The sequence below is a fragment of the Liolophura sinensis genome, chromosome 6 (assembly GCF_032854445.1).
Source record: "Liolophura sinensis isolate JHLJ2023 chromosome 6, CUHK_Ljap_v2, whole genome shotgun sequence".
NCBI classification, from domain to species: domain Eukaryota; kingdom Metazoa; phylum Mollusca; class Polyplacophora; order Chitonida; family Chitonidae; genus Liolophura; species Liolophura sinensis.
This window is the reverse complement of record NC_088300.1, coordinates 43,350,195-43,377,088: the sequence shown is the minus strand read 5'-3', so window position 1 is coordinate 43,377,088 and position 26,894 is coordinate 43,350,195. Positions and strand designations below refer to the sequence as shown.

The following is a 26,894-nucleotide window of genomic DNA, read 5'->3' as shown; positions in this document are numbered from 1 at the left end:
TGCTTTTTTCTATTCAACTGATATATTCTTATTCTGGTAATAGTCTTGCTTACATTTTCTTTATTTCTTCGGTCTATCGATCATCGTGAGTTGTCAGTGGACGTATAGGCTCCCTTTGGTGTTTCTGGAGCAGACGTTGGGTCTAGTCCCATGGATTTCATCTGAACACTTATATCTAGTAGATAGTCCAAACACTCACACCTACAAGACAGACACCTTCGTATCAAAAAACTTACAGGGTCATTGCAAGTGCTCAGTTGATAGAATAATAAAGCCAAAGTTGTTGTTTTGGTCACATTGCACAGGATATGACGTCATGACCAGCTCTTCATAATGGCATGAAACCCAACTTAACTACACCCCAAAGGACATCTTACAACCCACAAACACGACACAGGTAGTGTCATAACTGATCAGGTTTACACTGACAAGGGAGGGTGGGGGGTAAGACAACCTTCCCATTCAGTTTCCATGAAGGACACATGAAAACGGATGTAGACCAAGACATCCTAAAACAAAACTTATAGTGTTATATTTCAATAACAAAAATATCTGGGACAAACCTTGGTGAACGGGTGAACTACATTTTCTTAGGTTTCTGAATAATACGATGTAGGAGGAGCTCCATAATTTGTAGACTTATTTCGAAAAGGTTCTATGTACATGTAAACATGTGTTAGGTTAAAGATTCTCACTCTCATTGCTCTAAACGAAGAACAATTATTTCAGATAAACTTCTGACTTTGCAAACAGACATGGATGAACAACTTTGCCCTCGTCGAAGGGGTCGTGTATCTAAGCAAGAGTCACAATATATTTCTCGATTATATATTTTACAGACAAACATTTTATACGAAGCAGATAAACGCTTGCGCTTACATAGTTTTGGCACGTCTCCAGGAGTCGCCCCATATGTAAAACCCATGCCTCCGGACAAGAACTGCAGGGCTTTCTGGGTAATCATTCATGGCTTTTAACATGGCTTCCTGCGAACAGACAAATTACACACATGTATACACACCATGTACTTATGCGTCTAGCCTCGGGTAAATAGAGCCAATGAGATCCACATAACACAGAATATTTTTTGAGCCGGTACAGTGTACCGTCCTGACAAATTCACTGCATGAATAAACTTCCAAAAATAAGTTACCTGAACATTAAATAATGCCTTACGGCATAGACAGCAGCGGTGATAGTGTGATATTTGGCAGATGGTCACACCTTACCGGCGAAATAAAGCCTCTTCTCAACTTAGTTAGGGTTTTATCTTAATTGTTCATGTAAACACAAACATACTAGCAAATTACACTTCCCCTAGCACCATAGTTTAAGCAGAACTGGGTAAAAAAATGCATACATGTTAATTACAATTTATTAGACGTCGCTGGTCTACACCATAACCAAGATAGCCAAAATTGTTGCCATTCCTTAAATACTTTTGGATGTCATCAGAATAACAGATTAATGTTGCACCAGGTACCCCCAAGAAACCACGTTCCTATTCGACAGATAGTTTCATTTCATAAGTTCCACGAACATTCCAAGCACTAGTGCTTTATCTGTAACAGTGGAACCAACAATTTAAATGTATTTATTTATTTGATTGGCGTTTTACGCCGTATTCTAGAATAGTTCACGACAGCGCGGTTATATGTACATGGCTTTGAAATATGAGAGCAACACAGAGTAAACGCTAACGGCTTGGGGATAAATCCAGCAGCCTGAATGTGGTATTCAGTAACATAACGACATATTTTGTGTGACAATTCTCATAATGGATCCAGCAATATTAAGATGTTCCCAGTGAGTAACGGTCTGGGTAATCCATGGGGATGAGCTGTGATGTACTATGATACAAATATGGATAAATTAAGTAGCAAATCAGAATTTTTAATAATACCTTCAAGTCTCTTTCCTCTGGCGTATTTTCCACAATAGGAATAACTAATGTGTCATCATACCGGAAATTTATACCTGCAATTTAAATTAACTGATTCATGTGAATAATAATTGAAAACTTAATATTGCGAAAAAAAAATTGCTTAAATAAACCCAGAATATAATTTTAAGAATTGAAACAACATTGTCATATTTGTGCTATTCACAGTGAATTATGACGTTCAGATCTTTATCTCTTACGAATAAATTTGTAATTTCAGAATTATTGTAGGATTAAAGGAACACGATATGGTTCGTGCAGCTTTTACATATTGAAGACAGCACATTCCAAAAGACAGAGTCCCAGTTTAGTGAATGGAAGAATACACATCTCTGAAAGCTGAGAAGAATGAAACAAATTTCAGATCTATTGAGGACCATAAAAAGTACAACACACCGGTGCACACTGAGTAGTGTTTTAGTCCATTTCTGTAATAGATTTTTGGTGTGATTTTGTTTGTTTCTTTGGAGTTTTACTTCGCTTCCATCATTATTTCGTTCATATCACGAGGATGTCACCTTGTAGCAGATCAGACCCAGTGCCGGCATAATTATAGTGTTGCCTCGCTAAAACACAATGTTGAAATTGGACACCAGACACGACACCCTATCCAGACACACTATACTGACACTGGCCGACCAGTGCTTGGCCATTTCCTCTTATGCTGAGAGCCTAGTGAGGTAATATCAAGATTACCGATGTGAAAGTATAAATAAATTGCCGAACAATGAACATCTCAGCCTGGAGAGAGGGCAAAATGCTAAGGCCTGTGTTACCAAAAAAAAAAAAAAAAACAATACAAAAATCTGCCTATCTACCCACCTGTTTTATCATTTATGATGCCTTTGATCATCTCCTGATAGGCTATTCGGAATTCCCTCCCCGGGTTCAGTATTGTGGCCATGACAGCATGTTTAGAATGGGAGTGAATGACAGCGCCCGCATCTGTGAAGTACTATGGCGAAATGTAGACAGACATGCGCTCCAAGAACTTTCATGCAAAGTCCATTACGCAGAACCACACGTCTATGAGCTAGTGCACTATTATGTATACATGCATGTATGATCATATATTCATTCATTCAGGGGCCTCCGTGGCTCAGTTGGTTAGCGCACTAGCGCAGCGTAATGACCCAGGAGTCTCTCACCAATGCGGTCGATGTGAGTTCAAGTCCAGCTCATGTTGGCTTCCTCTCCGGCCGTATGTGGGAAGGTCTGTCAGCAACCTGCGGATGGTCGTGGTTTCCCCCGGGCTCTGCCCGGTTTCCGCCCACCATAATGCTGGTCAGAAACCTGCAGATGGTCGCGGGATGCCCCCGTGCTTTGCCAGGTTTTCTCCCACCATAATGCTGGCCGCCGCCGTATAAGTGAAATATTCTTGACTACGGCTTAAAACACCAAACAAATAAAATAAATAAATAAATCAAACGACTCTAGAGAATTTTTCACCAGTAAAAATGTATGTATGTACGCTTGGGGTTTTACGATGTACTTAACTTTCAGTCATATAAGAACCTGGAGTCATTAGGTGTGTGTATATATACTTTCTTGTGGCAGGTATGACCCGACCAATGTTTGAACCCGAGTCTCCTGACTTTGAGGCGGACGCTTTAACCACTGGGTCACTGGAGAGTCCGGAGAGTGCCAAAACTAAAACCCATGTGAAACACCCCTGAGATTTTTGTTCTCTAAGAGCAGTAAGTGTGGTTACCCTACCTAAAGTGATATGGACAAACATACTTCCGTTAGCCATACCTCTGGAGATGAAAGCGTTCATGAACAAAGGTGTGCACTGACTCTTCTTAAGTTTCTTCTGAGGTGGTGGTCCTGAAATGTCCTCATCCTTTAGAGACTGGACAAACAAGTCCTCCCCCTGTCAACACACAACACACACTTACTGAAATGTCCTCATCCTTTAGAGACTGGACAAGCAAGTTCTCACCCTGTCAACACACAACACACGATAACTGAAATGTCCTCATCCTTTAGAGTCTGGACAAACAAGTCCTCCCCCTGTCAACACACAACACACACTAACTGAAATGTCCCCATATTGCAGAGACTGGACAAACAAGTCCTCCCCCTGTCAACACACAACACACACTAACTGAAATGTCCCCATCCTGCAGAGACTGGACAAACAAGTTCTCACCCTGTCAACACACAACACACACTAACTGAATTGTCCCCATCCTGCAGAGTCTGGACAAACAAGTCCTCCCCCTGTCAACACACAACACACACTAACTGAAATGTCCCCATCCTGCAGAGGCTGGACAAACAAGTTCTCACCCTGTCAACACACAACACACACTAACTGAAATGTCCCCATCCTGCAGAGACTGGACAAACAAGTTCTCACCCTGTCAACACACAACACACACTAACTGAAATGTCCCCATCCTGCAGAGACTGGACAAACAAGTTCTCACCCTGTCAACACACAACACACACTAACTGAAATGTCCTCATCCTTTAGAGTCTGGACAAACAAGTTCTCACCTTGTCAATACACAACACACGATAACTGAAATGTCCTCATCCTTTAGAGTCTGGACAAACAAGTCCTCCCTCTGTCAACACACAACACACACTAACTGAAATGTCCCCATCCTGCAGAGACTGGACAAACAAGTTCTCACCCTGTCAACACACAACACACACTAACTGAAATGTCCCCATCCTGCAGAGACTGGACAAACAAGTCCTCCCCCTGTCAACACACAACACACACTAACTGAAATGTCCTCATCCTTCAGAGACTGGACAAACAAGTCCTCCCCCTGTCAACACACAACACACACTAACTGAAATGTCCCCATCCTGCAGAGACTGGACAAACAAGTTCTCACCCTGTCAACACACAACACACACTAACTGAATTGTCCCCATCCTGCAGAGACTGGACAAACAAGTTCTCACCCTGTCAACACACAACACACACTAACTGAAATGTCCTCATCCTTCAGAGACTGGACAAACAAGTCCTCACCCTGTCAACACACAACACACACTAACTGAAATGTCCTCATCCTTCAGAGACTGGACAAACAAGTCCTCACCCTGTCAACACACAACACACACTGACTCAAATATCCCCATCCTACAGATACTAGGTAAACATATGACCCTGTCAAAACACACAACAGGGCACACGACTCGAATGTCCTCAAACAGGCCCTCACTCTGTCTACACAGAGAAATAAGTTATTTGTTTATTTCATTGCTGTTTAACGGCGTTATCAAAATTTTGACACTTAGATGATGGCTACTGGGTTTTTTGGGTGGTAAAGACAAATGTAAAAGTAGTGATGTAGAGAAGTAGTGAGGTCGGTCCTCTCGCAACCTCCAAAAATGTACCTTGACTGCCAGACCTTTTGTATACAGGGCGAAGAAGCCGATAACGAGGTATCAAGGTAGAAGAAGGTCCCCCTTTGACTTCCCCATCAGTGAGGGCCCATGGAGAAAATCAATACCCACCTTTATTCTCTCCTTTTGTACACCAGAGGGCGCTATGTATATCTGACCTCTGAGAAAAAAAACAAGGACAAACATTAAAACCCTCACGTTGCAGAAACAGGTATGTCATTTAAAGAAAACATACACATAAACGCCATAGATATTTTTAGGTGTTTTATATTTAATCATGATGAAGCCATAACCAATCAACCATAACCAACTGGTCAATATAGTAAGTGAATAGTGTTTCCACCTCTTGTACCAGATCCCATTTATTATGTAACCGGACTTTCAGAACAGACTTTCACGCCTTGAGACAGCGTCGGAGGTACGTAGCCTCCTAAGATTAGTTAATTTCAGTGCGCGTGTTATTCATGATGTTGCGACAGTGTCCGAACCACTGAGATTGTTAACCAGGAAAAACGTGTCGTTCTCCTGGGAAAAGAAGGAACAGAACGCATTTGATACGTTGAAGCAGGATCTGTCTGAAGCGAAGACACTTGCGTATTACGACCGTACCGCAAAAACGTGTGTGACTGCAGACGCGATCCCTGTTAGACTCGGCGCGGTGTTGTACCAGGTTACTAAAAGTGGTGACCATCAGGTCTTGAGTTACGCGAGCCGTAGTTTGACTGGCGTGGAAAACCAGATAAAGTAGGAGGCTCTTGCTCTCGCTTGGGCATGGAGGGATTCCACCTTTACATTAATGGGACAGACTTTGACATGCTCACTGACCATAAACCGGTGAAGATGATTTACTCCATTTTGGGTACTGAGCTTACAACTGTATTCGTTCACGGTTCGCTATACGCCCTGGAAAACGAATATCGCTGACGCGTTGTCAAGATTGACAAAGATAGCGGAAAGACCTGTGCCGACCAGCAGAAACGTCGGGGAAAAATACATCAGATATGCGGCGGAGAATTCGCTTCCAGCATCGCGCAAAAGGATGTAGAACGTGAATCTGCAGTGGACAACTATCAGATGTTCCAGAGAGCATCAAGTCAGGAGACTGAAACTCTGAGAGAGTTAAGCGTTATCGGACTGTTCGGAATGAACTGGGCGTATTAGGTCAATTAGTCTTGCGGGGAACGGCAACCTTCCGCAACATTTGCGCAAGCAAGTATTGAAATTTGCACACGAGGGCAACCCAGCAATCGTTAAAACCAAAATGCAATTGCGAACGAAAGTGTGGTGGCCAGGTATCGATCGAGGGGCTGAAAATTTATGCAAGAGTTGAGCAAGCCACCATCCCCTGAACGGACACAGAGATCACACGGTGATTGTCGACTACTATAGTCGGTACTATGATGTCACCAATGTGAAATTACCAACGTACTCCAACCTGATAGACCGTTTGGGCAGAATGTTTGCTACCTATGGAATTCCGTATTCCATTACAACAGACAATAGTGCAAACTTTGTGTCTAAAGAGTTCGAGGATTATCTGGCAGAAAACGGAATTCTGTACAGGAAGTCGAGAGACAAAATAGAACAATCCTGAAACAAACAATTCCTTCATGCGTACAGCAGGACACCCAAAGTCACAACCGGTGTTAGTCCTGCTGAATTGTTGTTTGGCCGAAAACTGCAAGTAAATTTACCCGACTTGAAAACAGACAGTCGTGGATACGATTCCGAAGTGTGCGATCGTGATGAAGATGGCCGGAACGCGACATCGAGGTTGATGACACTGTCTTAGTTCAACGACATGAAAACAGACTTCCAGCAATATACAAGAATGTGCTTTACCCAGCAAAGGGCAATCAAGTCGTAGTAAAGGTCCCTGACGGCAAAAGCTGTTGTCGCAACTCAACATTTGTATAGAAATATGGCAAAGCTGAACGTGACAAGGCATTCGCCCCTCAGGAGGATGAACCAAACTCCCACACACGCGACAACATGGTTGAGGAACCAGAACCGCCCATAACTAGGTCCTCCGGATTCTGTGACTTTATCATGGACTGATGTTTATTGAAATGGTCAACCTTTTGCTTGACAGTTACAGACTTTCCAGTGAAGTGTTTGGTATGGTAAACATCTTTAAGGTGATGTGTACTTTTGAACTATGATCTAAATATTCTAAAAACAGAACTTTACATGATCGTCTTTGTGGACACCGTTGCCTGATGACATTTCCAACGAAACCAATTAATTTGTTAAATCAGTTTAAACTTTACACTCCACACCCGTAAAGATTAACGCTAAGACTGTGATTTGTGTAGTACTGGAATTAATTTCTGGGGAAGGAAGGGATGTTGTGTTTCCACCTCTTGTAATAGATGTAACCGGAAGTACTCGCGTGTACGCACATCTATATGTTGTAGTTGCATGGTCAGCATGGTGTGCTGAATACACTCACTTGATTAGACTCCGTCTCTGTCTTAAATCAGTCAAATTCCAGTAAGGGAATTCAACAAAGTGTACTACAAAAAATAAAATCCACTAATTTGAAATGTTCGCTGGATCATCCTAAATTATAAGATGGGTAAAGCTTGAGAAAAAGTTCTTCCTGATTTTTGGAGCCTTGTTAGCCAAAACATCTACACTGCTGGCATGTGTTGTTGGCGATAAGGTTCCTCACCCTTAGGTCGTCGGATTGATCTCACTCAATTTTCAGCCCTTGAATCTGTGCTAATATATCCAGAGAGACTATGTAAATCCAAAATACCGATAACACTGTTATTAAATACAAAACTTTGTATGTTCGAAAAAATTAAACTGTTACAACAAACGACATGCATAGCCTACTTAGTACTTTGTTTAGGTCTGTGATTGAACATGACGGAAATCGACATTTACTAAAGACATACTCATATTTAATGCTGACACCTCCACCGGTCCCTGTACACCAACCCAAGTCATAAAACTGTCTGCACAACTCTGGAATAAGATGCCTGGGGTGTTCCTGAAACAGCAAAAAGTACACAATTTTTCAAGATATGTGGTTTATTATTTATTTACTCAATCATGTTCCTTTTTAGTATACGACGGTGGTCCGTTGATTAAATTCCATCACAATGGTACTTCTAAACGCATGAGATAATTGCCCTAATATCTTCCGTCAAGGGAAGTAACCTATATGCTTTACGAAAATGCGGACCACGGGTGTATAAGTCCGGACTGCCCGAAATAAACCACCCACTTTAAGTTGGCCAGTTACTGACGAACTTTTCTTTTGTGAAGTCCATTCATGCACATCATATTAGTGGAAGAAAAGTGATCTTAACCAACGTTATAGGGTAGGCAAATGGCCACATGACGTTAGCTAGATGGAGTACTTAATGTCAGGGCTGCGCCCGCGCGCATGTATTTGCATGTGTCCTCGCGTTGGAAGAGTAATTAGGTGTCTTGACAACTCGACCACGACCAGCTATTGATTTATTTATTTATTTGAATCACTATATACTGTAATATAATGGCTTTGAGCTCAATAACGGGAAAAACGACATCGTCAATAGCGCCAATATTATGGCATGTTTTATACAATTTAATTTGATTTTGAAATTGAATAATTCTTTCCTCGGTTTCGCCTAATCTATGGGATCTGACAGGGCGCCCCATTTATATATGAGCCTATGCTTTATTTATTTACTTAAAAGGATCTATGCATGGATCTATATATCCTCTTCCTTGGGCCTCCGTGGCTCAGTTGGTTAGCGCGCTAACGCAGCGTAATGACCCTGGAGTCTGTCACCAATGCGGTCGCTGTAAGTTCAAGTCCAGCTCATGCTGGCTTTCTCTCCGGCCGTACGTCGGAAGGTCTTCCAGCAACCTGCGGATGGTCGTGGGTTTCCCCCCGGCTCTGCCCGGTTTCCACCCACCATAATGCTGGCCGCCGTCGTATAAGTGATATATTCTTGAGTACGGCGTAAAACACCAATCAAATAAATAAATAAATAAATATATTCTCTTCCGCCGTCTCTTCCTATACACAAGTCTACACCAGTAAGAAAGAACTAGGGTACCAGCCCACAGGGTCCATTATCCTTCTACATTGTGGTTTTACCTTCAACTGACTTGTGTTTGTATGCCAGAATATTCCCCGAGATACTGCGGACACTGACGGCTGGGAATAGCCCGACATCTGCCAGTGGCACATAGGCCTACGTCTGCATTCCTTATATGCAAGCCATGAGATTTTAGAGCGGCCGAGGTTAAATTGTGGATTCTTAAAATCATGCATGTTCTAGGGCGGCCGAACAGTATTGGCAGCGGATATGTGGATACAGATATATAGGTCAGTTTGCTGTGCCCTGCCTGGCGGTAAATGCATGGCCCTTGTAGGAGTGCGTGTGCTCCGCAAGCCTTTCGTGGTTAGATTTTCTGCAGAGCGTCTAGAATGATAACAAAAACACGCTCTGTTGAAGTTAAAAGCGCTCTCACCTCGTGGTAACTGGACATAATTACTCTGCCGTCAATCTATTTGGGATTTCTGCGCATATTTCCGGTTTGTGACCATCCTTCCGTCGACTATAACCGCGTTCATTTTTTCAACCTTGCGCCTTTGCAACCGGAATGCAACCCTTGTAAAAGTTGCCTCCCTTACCACACAACTGAGCACTTTGGCGCATGTCAAAATGCTTAACTTAGCACTTGCACGTTTGGGTTTATATTGTACATAGTCTTTCGATGTAGTATTGTTTGGGAGTATTTTGTCATATATATATATATTTAGTTTCGCCTCGGTGGCAATCGTTTTCATTACCAGTTATTCCCTCCATAACCATGTAAATATTCATAACTGATGCCTGATTTCAAACTGTCCAGCACCCCCACCCCCCCCCCCCCCCCACCCCCCACCCCCCAGCATCCTCTGTTATGACCCCTAATGGTCCTGTACGGTTTGAAAGCAGCTGCTTTGACCATCCTAAGCATTTGATAGCGAAATTTCCACTGTGGCGTAACTCAGGCCTGTCGACCTCTTATTTTTCCCCTTCCACCCATCCCTCATTGTTCTTTTTAAATTTGCTAGCTTTTGCCAGCTTTTGCTGGTTCATTAATTCCCCCTGTGAAAGTGGTCTAATTTTTCGTTTCTTTGGGTTTTCCATATGCATTGGATAATTTTTTGTAACAAAATGAATTAAACTATATTGCCTCATACTTTTGTTTTTTTGTTGTCAGTTGCATGATGATTAATTTCAACACTCCAAAAACACGGGTCCATGATTAGGCCTAAGTATTTAGTATTTCAACTAGCCGTTGAATTTGGCTAAAACAAAAGTCTTGCGGGAATATCATTTAACTTTATCCTATATACGTTCTGTAAAAAAATGTAACTTAGCAACTTACAAGAAGACAGTTGTGATTGTTTGTTTAATTAACATTTGTATATATCGTTTATACTTGTACAAATATGAAAAAATGAAATAGGGTGTTGGCCATGAACACATGCATGGGACAATTTTTGAAATACAATTAGTTTTTATGTAATCATGTCATGTCGAGGACCATATAAATGTTTCCTTTTTCTCAGATGTTCTTACAAGAATAAATAAGTAAATAAATAAGCAAACTGATATAAATAAGTAAATAAAAATAAAATAAGGACACAAGATAATATTGATTGTGCATGTCTGTGGGTTATTTAATGTCTAAGTTAAAATTATAGATGATCAATATAAATGACGACATACATATGTTTTGACACCAGGCATGTAGGCCTGGACTTACATTCATGACCACATACGCATACCCTTTTCTAAATAAATAAATAACATGATGGAAAAAAAATTGGATTATTTTCTGTCACCCTAAATAGGCATACTTGTTCAATGCGATGTATGGCAGCAGTGGTTTTGTAAAGACTGCAACACTGCGTGCAGTTTGACACTCTTTGTAGTTCTCGTTTGAAGCGTGAGAGTGCGAGGTTCGTCTGCTCGAAACAGCCTGTGGGGCGAAAATGTCAGGGAATTTTCTGCGGTCGAGCACAAGGCTAGTAAACGTAGTAAAATGTTTAAATGTTACTCCTCCAGTCTACAGATGTCCTGTGGAAATCTCAAGACATTTCCATTTACACAGTAAACGCTGTAGTGAGTATGCGGTTGTTTGTCATTGAGTATGAATTTGGAAACAACAACAACACATGGTCCACAGCTGTGACAGTGTGTGCACATTTGTCATGTCAGACTGTAACTTATTAGCTGCAGGATTGCATTTGAGGTCAGACATAATACATTCATTTCACAACAAATGTTACGGACAGACAGGCATTAGTTATGTCACCTCATAAATATCAAGATTGGATATGGTTGTTGTGCTAGTATGGACAGAGGTCATTAGTTCAATAACTTCAGTCCAAGTTTCTGTCATCTAAATGCTTTTACTTTTAGGTCATGAAGTTTAGAACCTCGTGCTCACTACTCTTGCTTTTGACTAGCCTGGAAAGACTCCAGCTCCTTTTCTTACATTGGCCTTGCGTCATTGGAGTCTCCATGCTAGCAGTATTAATTTCATACTCAGCAAAGGTCCATGCCGATTCTCTTTGTAATTGAACAAGTCTCATGTAAATAAAAGACACCAACCTAAAGACTTGATTTCCGCATTCATGGCACTGCCATCATATGTCCCTTCTCGCTTTAGAATATATTTGTTATAGCCATGAAGGCTTCCACGGTACTTTCTTCTATGACGTGACGGCCATATTGAGCAACTATATGTAGGCCTACATACATGTCCTGCTTCATAGTGGAGCAGTAGGAAGATGGTGGCCACAGCCTAGGAGCGTGTGCAGTGGAAACCTTAATGGCTATAATAAATCTGTGGTGGCATATGGTGGTGGTGTAGTGGGATCGGAAAGCAGGTCTTTAGGCTGTTGTAAGTTATTCGATAACAAAGGCCTGAACCTTTGTTGAGTATGGAATTAACACTGATAACATTGAGACTCTAATGACGCCAGACCAATATAAGAAAAGGAGTTGGAGTCTTTTGTCGCTTAATTATAATCATTAGGAGTTTCCAAACAACATTGCTTGTGCTAAATTAGCCACGTCATCTTCTTGTTTCACCTGCACTTGCAGCCGTTCTCTCCTTGTTCATAGTTACTGCTTGCCAGTTTGGACAGCATTTTGACGAACGAAATCCTCAACACCTGTTCTCCATTCGTGATTGACGTGTACCTGCCATTGTGTGTACACGGACTGCTTACATCACACAAGTCTTAATAATTTTAAATGGAGTGACTTCTAAGTAGAACTGTTTTATGCCGTCAGGCTTTATATGTGATGCAAGCTCTAGCCAGAATATTTGGACCAAGTTTTTGGCTGCTCTACTGTGGTTTTTACTGCAGGAGGGCTCTGCTCAGTTTCCTGTCACCATAATGCTGGCTGCTGTCATATAAGTGAAACATTCCTGAGTATGAAGTAAAACACCAATCAATAAATAAATAAATAAAATACTGTAGGAGGTTAATTACCCGTCAAGGGAGGTACATGTAGATGTACCTGTCAAGGGGTTATGGGTTCCCCTGGGAAATATGACTTACCAATGAAAGAAAGGCGAAAATGCATCACTCAGAATGGGAACTTGGGGCACAGTAATTGGAGCTTTGCTATTTAAAAGGCGGTCTGAAATTTTGTCACCGAATCTGCAACATGCCTTTAGACATAATATCTGCTGTAAGTTCTCATCAGAATCAACAGCTTCAAAGTACAGTAAATAAGCAATACAGTCCATCAGCTGCAAGCAGCATCAAACTCATGATGTTCAGCACTTTGATAGCAGCATCAAACTCATGATGTTCAGCACTTTGATAGCACCATACAGTGCTGCTCATTGTGAGTACTGTTTGCCTGTCAACTCAAGGTGTTATTGCTTGATTCTTAATAATTGTCTGTTGACCCGAGGGTTTGACACATGACCAAAGATGTCAGAAGTAACATGTTGAAAGCCTACAGTCTCCAACTTCTCTGTAATCTTTTCAGTTGTTTCGTATAATATCTTTCTAATCTATAAGAGCACGGAAATGTTTTCATTGTAGGTATTTCAAGTCAAGTGCCAATGCTATTTGTTTGTTATCTTGCAGATCCAGTTGAAATTAAGATGCCAAGCCTTTCTCCGACTATGACAGAAGGGGTCATAAAAAAGTGGATAAAACAGGAAGGTATTACACCTGTATATTGTGCTACCTGAATACGACTTATAAGGGCAAATGTTTTTCATGCTGTAAAGCGAAATTTATTTTAGTGCCATGTGTTATTTCTCTATTTGAAACTAAACTGTGAAGTTTGAGTTATAAGCCTATGATGTGTAAGCATACCTTCGTTTAGCCTTCATTTTTGAGATACTTGTAATGTATGTCATTATTACTCATTGATTTCCCAATTAAATATAAAACTTTAATCTTATCCTAACTGAGCTGTTCAAAAGAGGTACACATATGTCTATTGTGATGGAGCTAATTTTGGTGAGTTAAACATTGCAATGTTGAAATCAATGTTATACCACCAAGCAAATAAAAAAACAAACAACTAAAATAGCTGTTCACATTTGTCATCAGAGGTGTATTTTAGCTTCCCTTGGAGAATAAATATTACAATTATTCACATACTGTCATTCTAGGAGAGGAAGTCAAGGCAGGTGATGTTTTGCTGGTGATGGAAACGGACAAAGCTGACATGGAAATGGAGGCAGATGAAGATGGAGTTCTTGCTAAGATCCTGGTCAGTTCTAAACCACAGGAAGTGGTTTGTGATGATGAATGCTATTCTAAGTTTATGTAATATTTTAGAAATCAATACAGTTGTTTTGCCTGTATGTTGCCCCAAGCAATTTAAAAATTAAAAGTATTAAAATATTATTCTATGATTGTATATAATTGTATTTTAAATGTCAGTATTATTATTTAGTTTGTGAAAGTCCTAGCCAAATTCAGATTGTAACTTTGAAAATTACCAGGGAAATTACCAGTCTTAAAGCCAAATGTCCATTGATCTGCCTAATGAAGATTTCTGTTAAAATAAGTATCCTACTATCAACATTACATGTAGGTGTACATGTAGCAGCTCAATTTAAAGCCCATTAAACATGTACTAAAATTTGAGTTTACTGGAAACACAGTACAATACACTGTGTATTGTAGATGTTTAATATCAAACAAAGGTAATGTTTACCTCTACAACTTTTATACGTCAAATTCACATCAAACTTGCCTTGCATGCATTTCAATTTATTTCTGTGTATTTTATTTGTGAAAGAAAGAAAACAACTGTATATTCTTTGAAGTTGGACTGACAACTTTGAAGGTGGACTGGCATTGGTCAGTATACATGAAGGTGACTTTCAGTGGACAAAAGCATGTCATGCTCACTCCTGGAGTGTACTGTTCACCATGTTCTCTGGACCACGACATTCTTTTGTTCAGAGGTCCTACATGATAATGAAATGCCAGTATGGTATGTCAGTACATGTATCTTTTGGTTGTAGGTACCTGCAGGAACTGGGGCTCAAATCCCTGTGGGCCAGCTGATTGGGGTGCTGGCAGAGGAAGGGGAGGACTGGAAATCTGTGGAGATACCTGAGGTGACAGCTACACAATCCCCATCTAGTTCTGAATCATCATCATCAGTCACACCAGCAGCTCAGACAGGGGCATCCGCAACTGCCAGCCAGAGTGGGCAGACCAGGTATACAGTCTAGACTCTGATGTCAATTTAAATGTCCCCTTAATAATAAAGTGGAAGCAGATATCATTCTGTACTTCAATAAATTCTTTATAGCAAGGAAAGTTTCACAGTAAAATTTAGAAAAGACTGAAAAGTTCGGTAGGCTTTGCTGAAAATAGGAACAGCTTTTTAGATGGCTCTGATAAATCCATGATATTCAAGATATTGTGCTGTTTACTTGTTTATATATTTTATTGGATTGGTGTTTTACACTGTACTCAAGAGTATTTCACTTATACGGCGGCAGCCAGTATTATGGTGGGAGGAAACCAGGCAGAACCCGGGGGGAACCCACGACCATCTGCAGGTTGCTAGTAGACCTTTGCACGTAAGGCCGGAGAGGAAATATTTTGTTGTTTGAACACTATGTTCATGTATTTACATTTTCAGCATTTAAACATATAGGCATGTTCATGTAGGCATGTTTACAATAGCTGATAAGCGACATGTCATAGTAGCAAGTCTTATTCCACAAATGAAGCACCAGTAAGTTTCACATTTTTTTTAGATAACCAGATTTTTAGTTGTATTAACTTTACCAAATTATTTTGTCAGTTCATCTTATGGCCCATCTGTGCGCAAACTTTTAGAGGAGTTTGGAATAAAATCGTCTGACATCCAGCCCTCGGGACCGCATGGACGCATTGTAAAGGGGTGAGGACCATTTTTATCTTCCAAAATTTCACTTAAAATGCTAACTAAGAATGAGTGCAAAATGTGCATCACAGAAGTTTATTTAAATGTAACTGTATAAATTAGTAATGTTGAATCAGCCCATAACTAATCTCTTGTTTCTTGTATTCCAGTGATGTACTGCAGCACATTAAAAGCAAAGCATTGAACAAAGTTGCTCTGGACTCCCCAGCACCAGGTGGACCATCCTCCCAAGCTGCCAGCCCTTTGCCCAGTTCTTCCCTCAGTCCCGCATCGAAACCTGCCCTCAAGCCAGGGGAGACTTATGTAGATATACCCCATTCCAATATGAGGAAAACCATAGCTAAGCGACTCACTCAGTCCAAGGTGAGATATGCCAGGCCTCCAGAGTAATGTATTATATTTGTCTTGAATTGCATTATAAATACCCAGCAATGCTAGGTGAAGAGATCTGAAGAGCTCTAACCATCAGCAGTCCTCCACTGAATTACCTCCCTTGTCACAAAAGCGTCTGTGACACACCCTATTTCTTCAACCTTTTCACATATGAAAGTGTAATTTTCAGTGCAATTTATGCACATTTTAAAATTTTGTTTTGGACTAAAAACTACCATGGTTGGATTGCCCAGTTTCTAGACTTCACGAAAAATATAATTTTATCAATCAACTCAGAAAAATGCCTCAGAATATGCTTAAATAAACAATCATGTGAAATGGTTGAAGAATTACAACATTGCAAGAATAATTTTTGATGCATGGAGGTATGAGAAATGATATAATGAATCCCACAATCAAAAGATTTTGGTGCAACAGCAACAGTTATTTTTTAATGAACAGAATATAGAAATATCTATGCAAAATACCGGGAATTTTTATTCAGACACTAAACTTTGTGTATTCTTTCTTGGTGTAATCTCACTGTAGATAAATCAGATTCCCTTGTGTATACCGTAACTGTTATTATGACTGACTATTCAAGTATAAGACATGTGTACAACTTGTATGTATTAGGGTAAATGTGTGTCTGAGTATATGAATCTATTTTCTTCTCTGTGGTACTTAATACATATTTGTGATTCTTTAAAGGCCTGAACATGAGCATTTGTTTTCATTGTTTTCTTTGATAAGGATGATCTTTGATAAAGATAAAATGATGACATCATAATGTTAAATGTTAATAACATCTTGTTACAGTCTGGTGTACCGCATACATATGCCAGTATTTCTTGTGATATGGGGAAAATATCTCGGCTACGCAAACAACTCAAAAGTAAGTGTTATTGGGACAGATAGTGGGTCAATAAGCAAAATCTGTTTAGCCTGGCTTGTTCATTTTATCATTGATAAATGTGTTGTTGTTTTTTTCCTTTGGCTCAAATTTTGATATGCAGTTTTGAAACTTAACCTGTATATTGCTGTATTTAAAGAACTGAAAGTCTCTCAGTTTAATTACTCAAAAACTGATTACTTATTATGAGAATGCAATGTATTTTCTTCCAGATATCCAGCAAATTTTTTAACTTAAAATTAACTTATGTTCTGGTTTATTTTGTTGCAGAAGAAGATGTAAAGGTTTCGGTCAATGACTTCATCATTAAGGCAGCAGCCATTGGCCTGCAGGTAAGAATTACTTCCCATAATAATACCTCTCAGCATAAGTGTCACAGGGTTTTATAATACTCTTTTCTTTTGATACACTGACTTCAAATTTTGCTTTGATTTTTCTGACATGAAACAATCTCTAATCAACATGATCACCTTTGAAATAATTTAATATGTGTATAAACTTTACTTCATTATTATCTTAAGTGGGAAAGTTTCCCAACAACCTACGGGTGGTTGTGGGTTCCTTCCACCATAATGCTGGCCGCCATTGTATAAGTGAAATATTCTTGAGTATGGCATAAAACACCAATCAAATCAAATAATCAAAATCATTATGATCTATGAAAAGATATATGTATCTTCACATTTACGTGGAGTTGATTGAGTGCAGTAAATTGTCAGAGTTGTAATGTTAAATCTGGCATTTTTTATTTTCAGCGCAACCCCAGAGTTAATTCAGTGTGGCAGGGAGATAATGCACAGTCGTCAAACACTGTGGATATATCAGTGGCTGTGGCTACAGAAAATGGTCTGATCACCCCAATTGTCAAGAATGCACCCTTCTTAGGAGTTGATGACATTTCTAACACTGTCAAGGTAAATTGGGACTTTATTTATTGGTTATTCAGTTGTTGTATTCTAATGTGGCTGTATGCGGGAAGGTCTTCCAGCAACCTGCGGATGGTGGTGGGCTTCCACTGGGCTCTACCTGGTTTCCTCCCACCATAATGCTGTCTGCTTTTGTGTAAGTGAAATATTCTTGAGTACGGCATAAAAAAACCAATCAAATAAATAAATAAATACTTTAGAATGCTATATTTAATATACAATGATGGCAATTTTTATGAAACTGCAGTGCCAAGAGTAAACCTCTATCCTTTAGGGACTGGTGAACTCTCTGATGTGGGACTCACATCATATTGATAGTGATCAAAGAATTCCTTGCAAGACCATAAGAGAACACCATCAACTGTTTCTTGCCATTAAATACTTGTGTGGAATTATGGAACCAGAGCAGTGTTGTAAATCCTCTGCTTGAGAATGGGATCGAACCCATATATGCTTTGAAGTTATACTGTTTTTAATGGAATATAGCACACTGTCTTGTGTTGTGATATACAGCTTTTGTAGTGGACGTTTTAATAACTATAAAGGCTAGCATGCACAGACAGTATCCCACAAGATCATAATACCCATGGCTGGAACTGAAGTTGGACAGCATCTGCTTCTGATAGATGAACACTTGAAAATCTCCAAGTTGTAAAATTTGGATTTGGTAATACAAGCCATATGTGATTGAAAAAAAAACGTGCATCTCTTGGAACATTAGTGCCCCTTACCTACTTTAATGACAATGCCATTAATTTCTATAACAACACAAATGATTATGAATAATCTGTCAGTATTGTCATTCAGCAAAGCAGAGGGCCCTGCTGTTCTATGAGTTGCAAGATTTGCTTCCATTTGTTGGGAGATGGTGAGCCTAAGTCTTGTCAATTAGTAGAATTGTTTTCTTTTGACCTTGGTCTTTTTTTTGTTTTTTTTTGTCTGTTTTTCTAAATAGTCGAGGTGCATTCAGTTCAGTGCCAGAGTTTCGGTGCTTAGATGTTGAAAATCACATTATTTGTTCCGGAATTTTGTAGTTTTATCATGTATTGGTAGCACAGAAGAGCATGTAATGTCTTACTCCAACTGTGGGTGTCCAACAACGGTTCAAGCAGTTTTACAGTAAATGTTATGGGTGATACCTCAGAATATCTCAGCTGCACTTTTACAAGCATATAAAGCACAATAATGTGATGGCTGTGTTCCACTGCCCTGTGCGCATATTATTTACAGTAAAAAACAAACTTCATAACTTATATTTAGTCTGTAGTATTAGAATCAGTGATATCCAGTGTATGGCTGTGTGGTACAAAACCACAAAGCCCATACAAACAAAATTTATTTATACATCATGTGGATATTGTTTGTTTTCATAAAGGAAATGGCAGGAAGAGCTAGGATAGGTAAACTCAAACCCCATGAATACCAAGGTGGATCATTCAGGTAAGATGTGCCAGAGATGTATCCCTTTGACAGTCACATGCTTCTACAAAACAGTGCGATGGTCTGAATAAATCTGTTATCATTAATGTTGTGTATTTGTGTGAATTTGTTCTTCATTTTATACCACTCTGTTACCTGATGAATGAATTCCTTAATATGGCTGTATGTGGGAAGGTCTGTCAGCAACCTGTGGATGATTGTGTGTTCCCTCTGTTGTTGACCTTTTCACATTCTCCCCTTGACCATTGATAAAGGGAGAGTCTTTAACAATCATCCATCATCACCTGCAGAATTCTTATATGTCTGCCAGCAGCTCAGTACAAAATAGAAATTGTCACACTGATGCACTTTCTCAAGTATGTTTATTGCTATATAGATGATTTGTCATCATCTAAATTAATACTGATCTCTAAAGACGTACTTGTACATGCATACATATTTTATTTTAATCTGATTGCCTGGATCCAGACATAAGCACATTTGTAGATGTTATAGACAAATATATAGATATGATTTCCATGTAGCAGTGAATTCTATCAGTTCATCGTTTTGCTTTCTGTTTCAGTATTTCAAACCTGGGCATGTTTGGTATCCAGGAGTTCACAGCAGTGATCAACCCTCCACAGTGTGCTATCCTGGCAGTGGGCGCCACCAGGCCAGAGCTGGGGTTAGATGGCCAACCTCAGGCTTTAATGACTGTCCAACTATCTTATGATGGCCGTGTGATTGATCATACAGAGGCCTCTCAGTTCCTGGAAACCTTCAAAGCTCTAATAGAAACACCATCATTAATGGTGTCTGGGTTTGTAGCTTCAGGGCTCTGATACTGCTCACAGGCCATTTGGCTAGGAAATCAATGACCTCATCTGCGGACTCCAGAGATATACGCAAAATATTGTTAGCCTTCAACTGACATGGATTGTGCAACAGGGAATTGTAGAGATTCGGAATATTTATTATATTATTGTTAAGTGTGTTCATGGTTTCAGTTAACCAGGTTGATAGCTTTTGCTGGCCAAGATTTAAATGCAGACTGCACTGCATATTTCCATGGCAACTGGAAGCATTGTTGGATTGGTATGAGCTACTCCACTAAAAGAAAACTTTCCTTTCGCTATTTGATATATATTAGTCCAGTTCAGAAGTTTTCTACAAATTTTCATCGAAATCTATGTTACAAGTTACAAGCCCGAATACATGTTTGTTAACTTTATGCCTTGAGCAAGCTGTTAAATGCATAATAATGAAAACGGATGTTGTACAAAGTATTTTAACACTTCAGAAAACGTAATTACATGAAGAGGAATAACTGATGTACATATGGAGGAACTGATGTACAGGATGTAAGCACAGCGAACTGAAAGAACAAGGAATTCCTTAAATAGATCTGACGTGTTTAAACTGAGCCCTGCTCAACCACTGATTGCATCACGCTATTGTACCAGAGTTAGCTTTTCAAGAATAAGTCAAGAATTCGGCCTGTGGAGAATTTGCTCCTTCCAAAGTATGATAAACTTGAAAATTATAATTTTACCTCTGAAAGTTCCCTCTAGATGACAGCATGTCAGTTTTAAGCATTTTATAATGGAAATAGCATAATAATGTTAGGACAAGAACACTTTGGTACACCAGTGTTTAATAAAAGAGCTTTATGGTACAGTTATTTTTGATTGTATTTTGAAATGAGCCTGGATGATTTCACATGGTGAGGGTCATGATCTTTTTAAGGACGCGATACTTTGACTACCAGAAGCAGTACCATTATCCACCTTTTTAAATCTATATTTTGGTGATATTTATGTAATGTGTGATAAATTTGGTAATAATAACTTTGAAGTTTCTTTTATGTAAAATAAAATGTAAAAAATATTTCTCAATTCGGAGTTGTTAAAAGCCGATTTCATCAGAAAACACTTTCAGTGGTTTTCTCTTGTTCATTATTTCATGTGGGAGAAGAAATTGCTCTAAACCTAACAAAGAAGATCTGTAAATTGCTTTTCTGCTTATCTCAAGTTTACTACTGTATGTGAAATCACTCTAGCTCGTTTCTATGAAGTTTTGACTTTTTAAGCAGCTATATCTCGAGGGACAAATAAGATAATATATATTATGCATGTTAAGGATGGAAACTCTTTGTTTAAACAAAATTTTGTTGGGATCTGTATAGGTTGCTTCAGATAATGTAATTTAAATTTATGTCAATGTAAAGTACACTTCACAAGATCAAAATGGGCCAAGCCATAGAAAAGGAGCTCTGTGGTACAATTTGTGTGTTAGAAAGGTCAGTGTATATCCCGTGAAGCTGTCGTTGGATTATTCAATAGGAGTAAATAATGTTTTACCCGGTACTATGTTCTTTTTCATTCATTATTTAAAATGGTAAGCCTTTACTGTAATTGGCTTAGTACATGTAGTGAAAAGAAGTGTTGGTTGTATAAATACAGTTGTGTTTTCTTTAATACATAGTATGTGCTTATGACAGGAAAAGTTCATCGAAGGTCCACATTCACAGAAAGGTCATCTCAATGAAGTTTTTTTTTTTTTTTTTTTGCCCTTGAAGTTTGGAGCGCTAATGGCCTGTTTTTTTTATGGAAGTGTTATTACACGCAATTCTTTTTGAACTATTCTAGTTTGAGGCGTTCCTTGAAAGACAAACGGTTCCAACTTCTATTTGCCATTTAGTTGCAACTGAAGGATACAGTACTGCTAATAACTTTACTCTGAGACACACCGTCTTCTTCTGTACCCTGTTGCAGGAGGTTGTTTTATCGTTGGACGGTATTGGTGTCTGTAAGGATGCACGGATACCGCCATGATTGTTCCACCAATCTTGACATTGGGACATTGTGGAATGTAGACCTCTATAATATTAATATACTCATCTGTAACCCTTCACTCTCTTAGGCATATCTTGCGTCCTGTACAATCTCATCACAACTTTCTTCAGCGACTGTTCAACACTGTGCCAGTATATATCGTCAATGTTGCGAGATTTAGTGGAGATGTTTTCATACCCACCAGAATAATATCTGCCGTTAAGGTTAGCATTACGCACACAGGTTGTGAACCACCATCCGCAGTGGAATTTCTGTGCACAGTTGTCACTGATCATGGACGGGTCCTGATGGTCGAACGTCATGAAAGAGCCCCTATGCACCCGGAGTCCGCTTCCACCAAACCCGCTGTATGCGTAATAATTGTCAGGTGCGTACAGAGTGTAATATTCACTCTCGCCGCTCACGTACACGAAGTTGCTCTCCGCGTAGTAATACTCCCCTGCCCAATCCCACATGTCAATTTTCAGCTTGTATGTCGCTTGTCTGGTCAGCTGATGAAGATGTTCGTTCCCGATCCAGAATTCGTCGGTCAGCCGCCCAAAGCCGGCCTTGTAGTCGGACCAGTCCCGGTAGAAGTCCACCATGCCCCCATCACGTCTCTGTATGACTGTCCAGGCGGCGCCTTCCTCCACCTGGCAGTAGACCCGGAAAGGTTTGGAGGCGTTAACAGGGAAGATGGTGTACTGGCCACTAAACATGGGTTTGGAGGACATGAGGTCCTGACAGTCTGAAGCGATAAAAGTGGAAAGTTTTCTATTAGAGCAACCCACATTAGTATTGTAGTAATACAGAACTCATTTATTTAAAAGAGTATTTCACTTAAACGACGGTGGCCAGCATTATGGTGGGAGAAAACTGGACATAGCCCGGTAAGAACACAGGACCATCCGCAGGTTGCTGACAGACCATCCCACGTAAAGCCGACGAGGAAGCCAGCATGAGCTTTGACTTGGAATCTTGGCGACAGCATTGGTGGGACCCTCCTGAGTCATTATGCCGTGCTGGCGTGCTAACCCCCTCGGCCACGAAGGCCTCCAACCGAAAAGAACCTGCATTTACGGACATGTAATGATAATGTTACTTTCATAATAGAAGTGAAGATAATACATCATGTTTATGCTTACTTTGACAGGAGGTCATTATATATAGTAACAGTGGAGGTAGGGAATGTGGAAAATTCTGTCTTAAAAGTGTTGGAACTGAACCACCACCACGAGTGTCGGCAACATGTAACTGGTTGTAACTTGTTCCTTCATTTGCAAGCCCTTTTATACTTTGTAATTGCAAATGTGTGCCTGCCACAGTTATCTGAAGGTAGAGTGTTCATTCATTTCAAAGCCCTGGTAATTGCAAATGCGTGCCTGCTACAGTTATCTGAAGGTAGAGTATTCATTCATTCAGCAGTTTTGTAATTACGTGTGTGTCTCTGCTACAGTTATTTGAAGGTAGAGTGTTCATTCATTCAGCAGTTTTGTAATTACATGTGTGTCTCTGCTACAGTTATTTGAAGGTAGAGTGTTCATTCATTTGGAAGTTGTTGTACTTACATATGTGTGTCTGCCGCAGTTATCTGAAGGCAGCTTGTTCATTCATTGGAAGTCCTTTTATACCTTGTTCTTACATATGCAATCAAGGGATGAAATGACATTTTTTGCATGCGACGGGTCGTAGAATTCACCCCTGTATTAAGATCAACCCACAGAGCTATACAGTATTTGCATCTGTTGGTGTGACAGGACTCGGTTCTCAGTATACACTGATTACTACATGGAATTCTCAATACTTATTCAAATCATGCTGTGAGAAATATGCAGCGCGATGGCAGATGTTTGGCTATAGATAGCTGTGCACGCTTGAGCAACAAGTATGTGAGGTTTCCACTAGTTGGCGGTCGGCCTCTCCATCACGTTATCGCTAGGAACAATGCTAACAGCCATCTATAACGTCTTGGCACCGGCAACGCTGTGTCTCCACCATCTTCTGCAATCTACTGAAGGCTCTGCTAGTACCGTGCCCGTTGGGAGTTTCCGTATGGGCGCGTCATTTGTACCCATCTCTGTTACGATCTGATGCGGAGTCGACTGACGGATCTGCTGTACAGATAACAGTCCATCTTCTCAAGTACCAGGCCCATCGACGATCCATCATTGCATCAGTAACAAGGATTGATCCATTCTGACAGCCTTGAAGACATAGAATAAATGCTTTGTATCATTCGGCTCTGTTGAGTTGTAATACATTGAATGTGTGTAGTTTCAGATTCCTGATCCAAATCCTGGAAAGTTTGGCCCTGTGTCGAAAGTGTCGCTTTTTAATCCATTGGTTTACAAACAAGCATCATGTATGCAAAACTTCATCAAGAACTGCAGACGTTTTTTGAAATAATAATTGACCAATATACTAGAAGTCTATAATGATGTAAGTAACGCGTTTTTTTTATCTACGTGTATTCTTTTAGCAATGGAAACCGTTTACTAGTACAACTATACAGCATATGGTAATATATTACAGGTTTGCTTGAGGTGATGCAGAGCATACGCTGATGTATAACAAAGCATATGTGGGATAGAAACCACAGATGTTTGAAGCAAGAGATATACCGTATTTATATACAGCGGGAGAAAACATCAGTTATTTGTCATATCAGATACATAAAAAGTCGAATCTTGTCTATGTTCAGAATTTATGTGACAAAGAGTTCAGAGAAAAACGTCCTTACAGAAGCGTATACATTTTAAAAATGAGCAAAACTCACACATATCACCTATACAGTTCAAAAGGTGTAAAGTTATCTTTCCTTTTAATGCTTTATGTCTGGTGATCGTTAACATTATCTATATTTCTGATTTCTGCTGGGTCCGTTATCTGGATAGTGGAATAACACATGCTGTTTATCTGAGATTATTGCTCCCCTCCAGACAAGGGTGCAGCTGTGATTTACAGACCAGCCTTGCTGAAGTGTCAGCCCCAGCACCCTGCTCTCGGTGATGTAACACGCCTGGTATGTGCCAAGTGGGCCGTGTATACAGCGAGCACTTTCACACTGATCGTATCTCACAAATGCTCTGTGTATGAGTTAACGCCAGTTGTTTTTCCATAAGGAATGTATAGGCAGCCATTTGTACGGATCACAGCTGCTGCTAGTCTCAATGAGTGTGGCAAAACAGAATGGCAAATATACCCGTACTATACACAATGTCTATATCTGCTTTGTTAAATTAGTCAAAGTGCGTACATACACACGATCCACCCCCACCCTAAATAGACAGGAACACCTTTTCTTAATTAATACAGAACCTAGCGAGAAATTTGGTGATCGCGTAGCGATCGACAATCGGAAAGTTTTTTCTAGATCGATGACCACAAGACTCCTTAATTACCATCGACACAGCCAATGACAGGAATTCCGTACATAGACATGCAAAACAAGGTTGGTAGCCCGACAAAGAAAACCATTGGTCAGATTTTAGTTATGTTAAGAAGAACTTCTTAACATTTCGTGGACGGAGTAAAACTCCGATAAAATGTTAACGATAAAATTGTGATACTAGAATGTCATTCTGTTAAATGTTCATTCTTATTATTTAAAAAAGTGCCATGATATAAATATACTGATACTGGGACTCGTTACATTTCAAAACTGTTACTGAGAAATTTTCTTGTCTGTATTTCAGACGACTATCAAATACCTTACCTCTTGGGTAAACGGCCACATAACCTGACGACACTCCCTGTTCCGTCACAGTCTCGTCTTCGGATGTTGTGTCAGTGGTTTGTAAGGAATCCTGTGAGTGCATTACTTGTGGCACACCTGTCGTCAGCGGTGTCCGTGATGTCTTGACTTGCTCAGGTGTTGTGAGCGTTGAGGGTACGCCTGCCGGTGTCACAGATACCTGAGAAGTCTGGACCAGCTTGTCTGGTTTAGAATTGGCTTCCGGTGATACAGCTGTGTTGGATATAGGGGATGTCTGGACATTCTCCAGTGTACTAGAAGTAGATGGTGCAGAATCTGGTGGCTCTATTTCTGCTGCCTTCTCGGACAATACATGCACTGTATGGTGCTCCTCTTGCGGGGTACTACAAGTGCAACTTCTCTGTCCAAGTTTAATTTTCTTCACCAGTTCTCCCATAGTACTCGTTAGCTGAGTCAACAGCAACTTTTGTTCTTTGTGTTTCAACTTAAGACCTTCCACTTCCTCTTTAAGAAGGATATTTTCTTGATTTTGTCGCTGTAACTCGTCCATTATGAGGTCTATATGTTTACGTAATTGTTCGTTAGAAGAGGACGAACTGTGGCAATGTTCGGCGTATAAAAACTCCTCAGTAATCACTGGCTGACAGGTCACATGCTTTGTGAGCAGGTTTGTCAACAGGAGACAGAAACCGAAAGCTATCCAGTTTTTGAACGCGGTGGCCATGCTTGCTTGGAGGCCGTTAAACAGCGAGCACTCGGAACAGAGTCTACCCTCATTCATTTCATATCACAGCCGCGGATCCTAGCAGCTATAGAGGCGTTCCAAACTTTTATTGTACCAGTTAAAATGCTTGCTGCTCTGCATTTGTGGCTTAAGAATTGGCAGCGTAGGCCTATGAAGTATAACGGTGGTCCCTCGCCGCATTTGATGCATCTCTCTGGGCATCCACTAAACTCATAAATCCTGTTATCTTTCCACAGAGTGTCGGTAC

The 26,894-nt window shown here is 40.1% G+C and overlaps 3 protein-coding genes across 4 annotated transcripts; 1 reads left to right on the top strand and 2 right to left on the bottom strand.

The window, feature by feature from the left end:
• Positions 1-3: 3 nt before the first annotated feature.
• LOC135467903 (methylthioribulose-1-phosphate dehydratase-like) lies at positions 4-9,906 on the bottom strand. The gene is made up of 8 exons (XM_064745826.1): positions 9,788-9,906; positions 8,215-8,309; positions 5,423-5,471; positions 3,698-3,815; positions 2,765-2,887; positions 1,904-1,977; positions 880-986; positions 4-201 (listed from the first exon to the last, which is right to left on the bottom strand). Exons 1-8 carry the CDS (start codon positions 9,803-9,805, stop codon positions 81-83), a joined length of 705 nt encoding a protein of 234 aa, XP_064601896.1. The 5' UTR covers positions 9,806-9,906; the 3' UTR covers positions 4-80.
• A 1,367-nt stretch (positions 9,907-11,273) lies between these two features.
• Positions 11,274-21,882, top strand: LOC135467846 (pyruvate dehydrogenase protein X component, mitochondrial-like). 2 transcript variants are annotated; one of them, XM_064745739.1, is made up of 12 exons: positions 11,299-11,433; positions 12,442-12,527; positions 13,425-13,502; positions 13,961-14,061; positions 14,825-15,024; positions 15,619-15,717; positions 15,870-16,083; positions 16,912-16,987; positions 17,276-17,337; positions 17,761-17,919; positions 19,307-19,371; positions 19,937-21,882. In XM_064745739.1, exons 3-12 carry the CDS (start codon positions 13,442-13,444, stop codon positions 20,193-20,195), a joined length of 1,296 nt encoding a protein of 431 aa, XP_064601809.1. In that variant the 5' UTR covers positions 11,299-11,433; positions 12,442-12,527; positions 13,425-13,441; the 3' UTR covers positions 20,196-21,882. The 2 variants fall into 2 exon arrangements, with proteins under 2 accessions (XP_064601808.1, XP_064601809.1); XM_064745738.1 differs by lacking the exon at positions 12,442-12,527 and having other exon boundaries at positions 11,274-11,433.
• Positions 21,883-22,249: 367 nt separating this feature from the next.
• On the bottom strand, positions 22,250-26,452 carry LOC135467240 (fibrinogen-like protein 1). The gene is made up of 2 exons (XM_064745003.1): positions 25,903-26,452; positions 22,250-22,935 (listed from the first exon to the last, which is right to left on the bottom strand). Exons 1-2 carry the CDS (start codon positions 26,450-26,452, stop codon positions 22,250-22,252), a joined length of 1,236 nt encoding a protein of 411 aa, XP_064601073.1.
• Positions 26,453-26,894: the final 442 nt, after the last annotated feature.

What these genes read in the sequence shown, in the direction of transcription:
- LOC135467903 (XM_064745826.1), bottom strand. An exon ending in GGTGTCAGCATTAAATATGA is followed by an intron (nt 5,472 to 8,214) that starts GTATGTCTTTAG and finishes TTTTTTTCTCAG; the next exon opens with AGGTCAGATATACATAGCGC. An exon ending in CAGAGGAAAGAGACTTGAAG is followed by an intron (nt 987 to 1,903) that starts GTATTATTAAAA and finishes GTCTGTTCGCAG; the next exon opens with GAAGCCATGTTAAAAGCCAT.
- LOC135467846 (XM_064745738.1), top strand. Translation starts at nt 11,304, where the DNA reads ATGTCAGGGAATTTTCTGCGGTCGAGCACAAGGCTAGTAAACGTAGTA. An exon ending in GAGTTCTTGCTAAGATCCTG is followed by an intron (nt 14,062 to 14,824) that starts GTCAGTTCTAAA and finishes TTTTGGTTGTAG; the next exon opens with GTACCTGCAGGAACTGGGGC. An exon ending in TACCAAGGTGGATCATTCAG is followed by an intron (nt 19,372 to 19,936) that starts GTAAGATGTGCC and finishes TTTCTGTTTCAG; the next exon opens with TATTTCAAACCTGGGCATGT.
- LOC135467240 (XM_064745003.1), bottom strand. Translation starts at nt 26,452, where the DNA reads ATGGACGAGTTACAGCGACAAAATCAAGAAAATATCCTTCTTAAAGAG. An exon ending in TGTGGCCGTTTACCCAAGAG is followed by an intron (nt 22,936 to 25,902) that starts GTAAGGTATTTG and finishes TTATCGCTTCAG; the next exon opens with ACTGTCAGGACCTCATGTCC.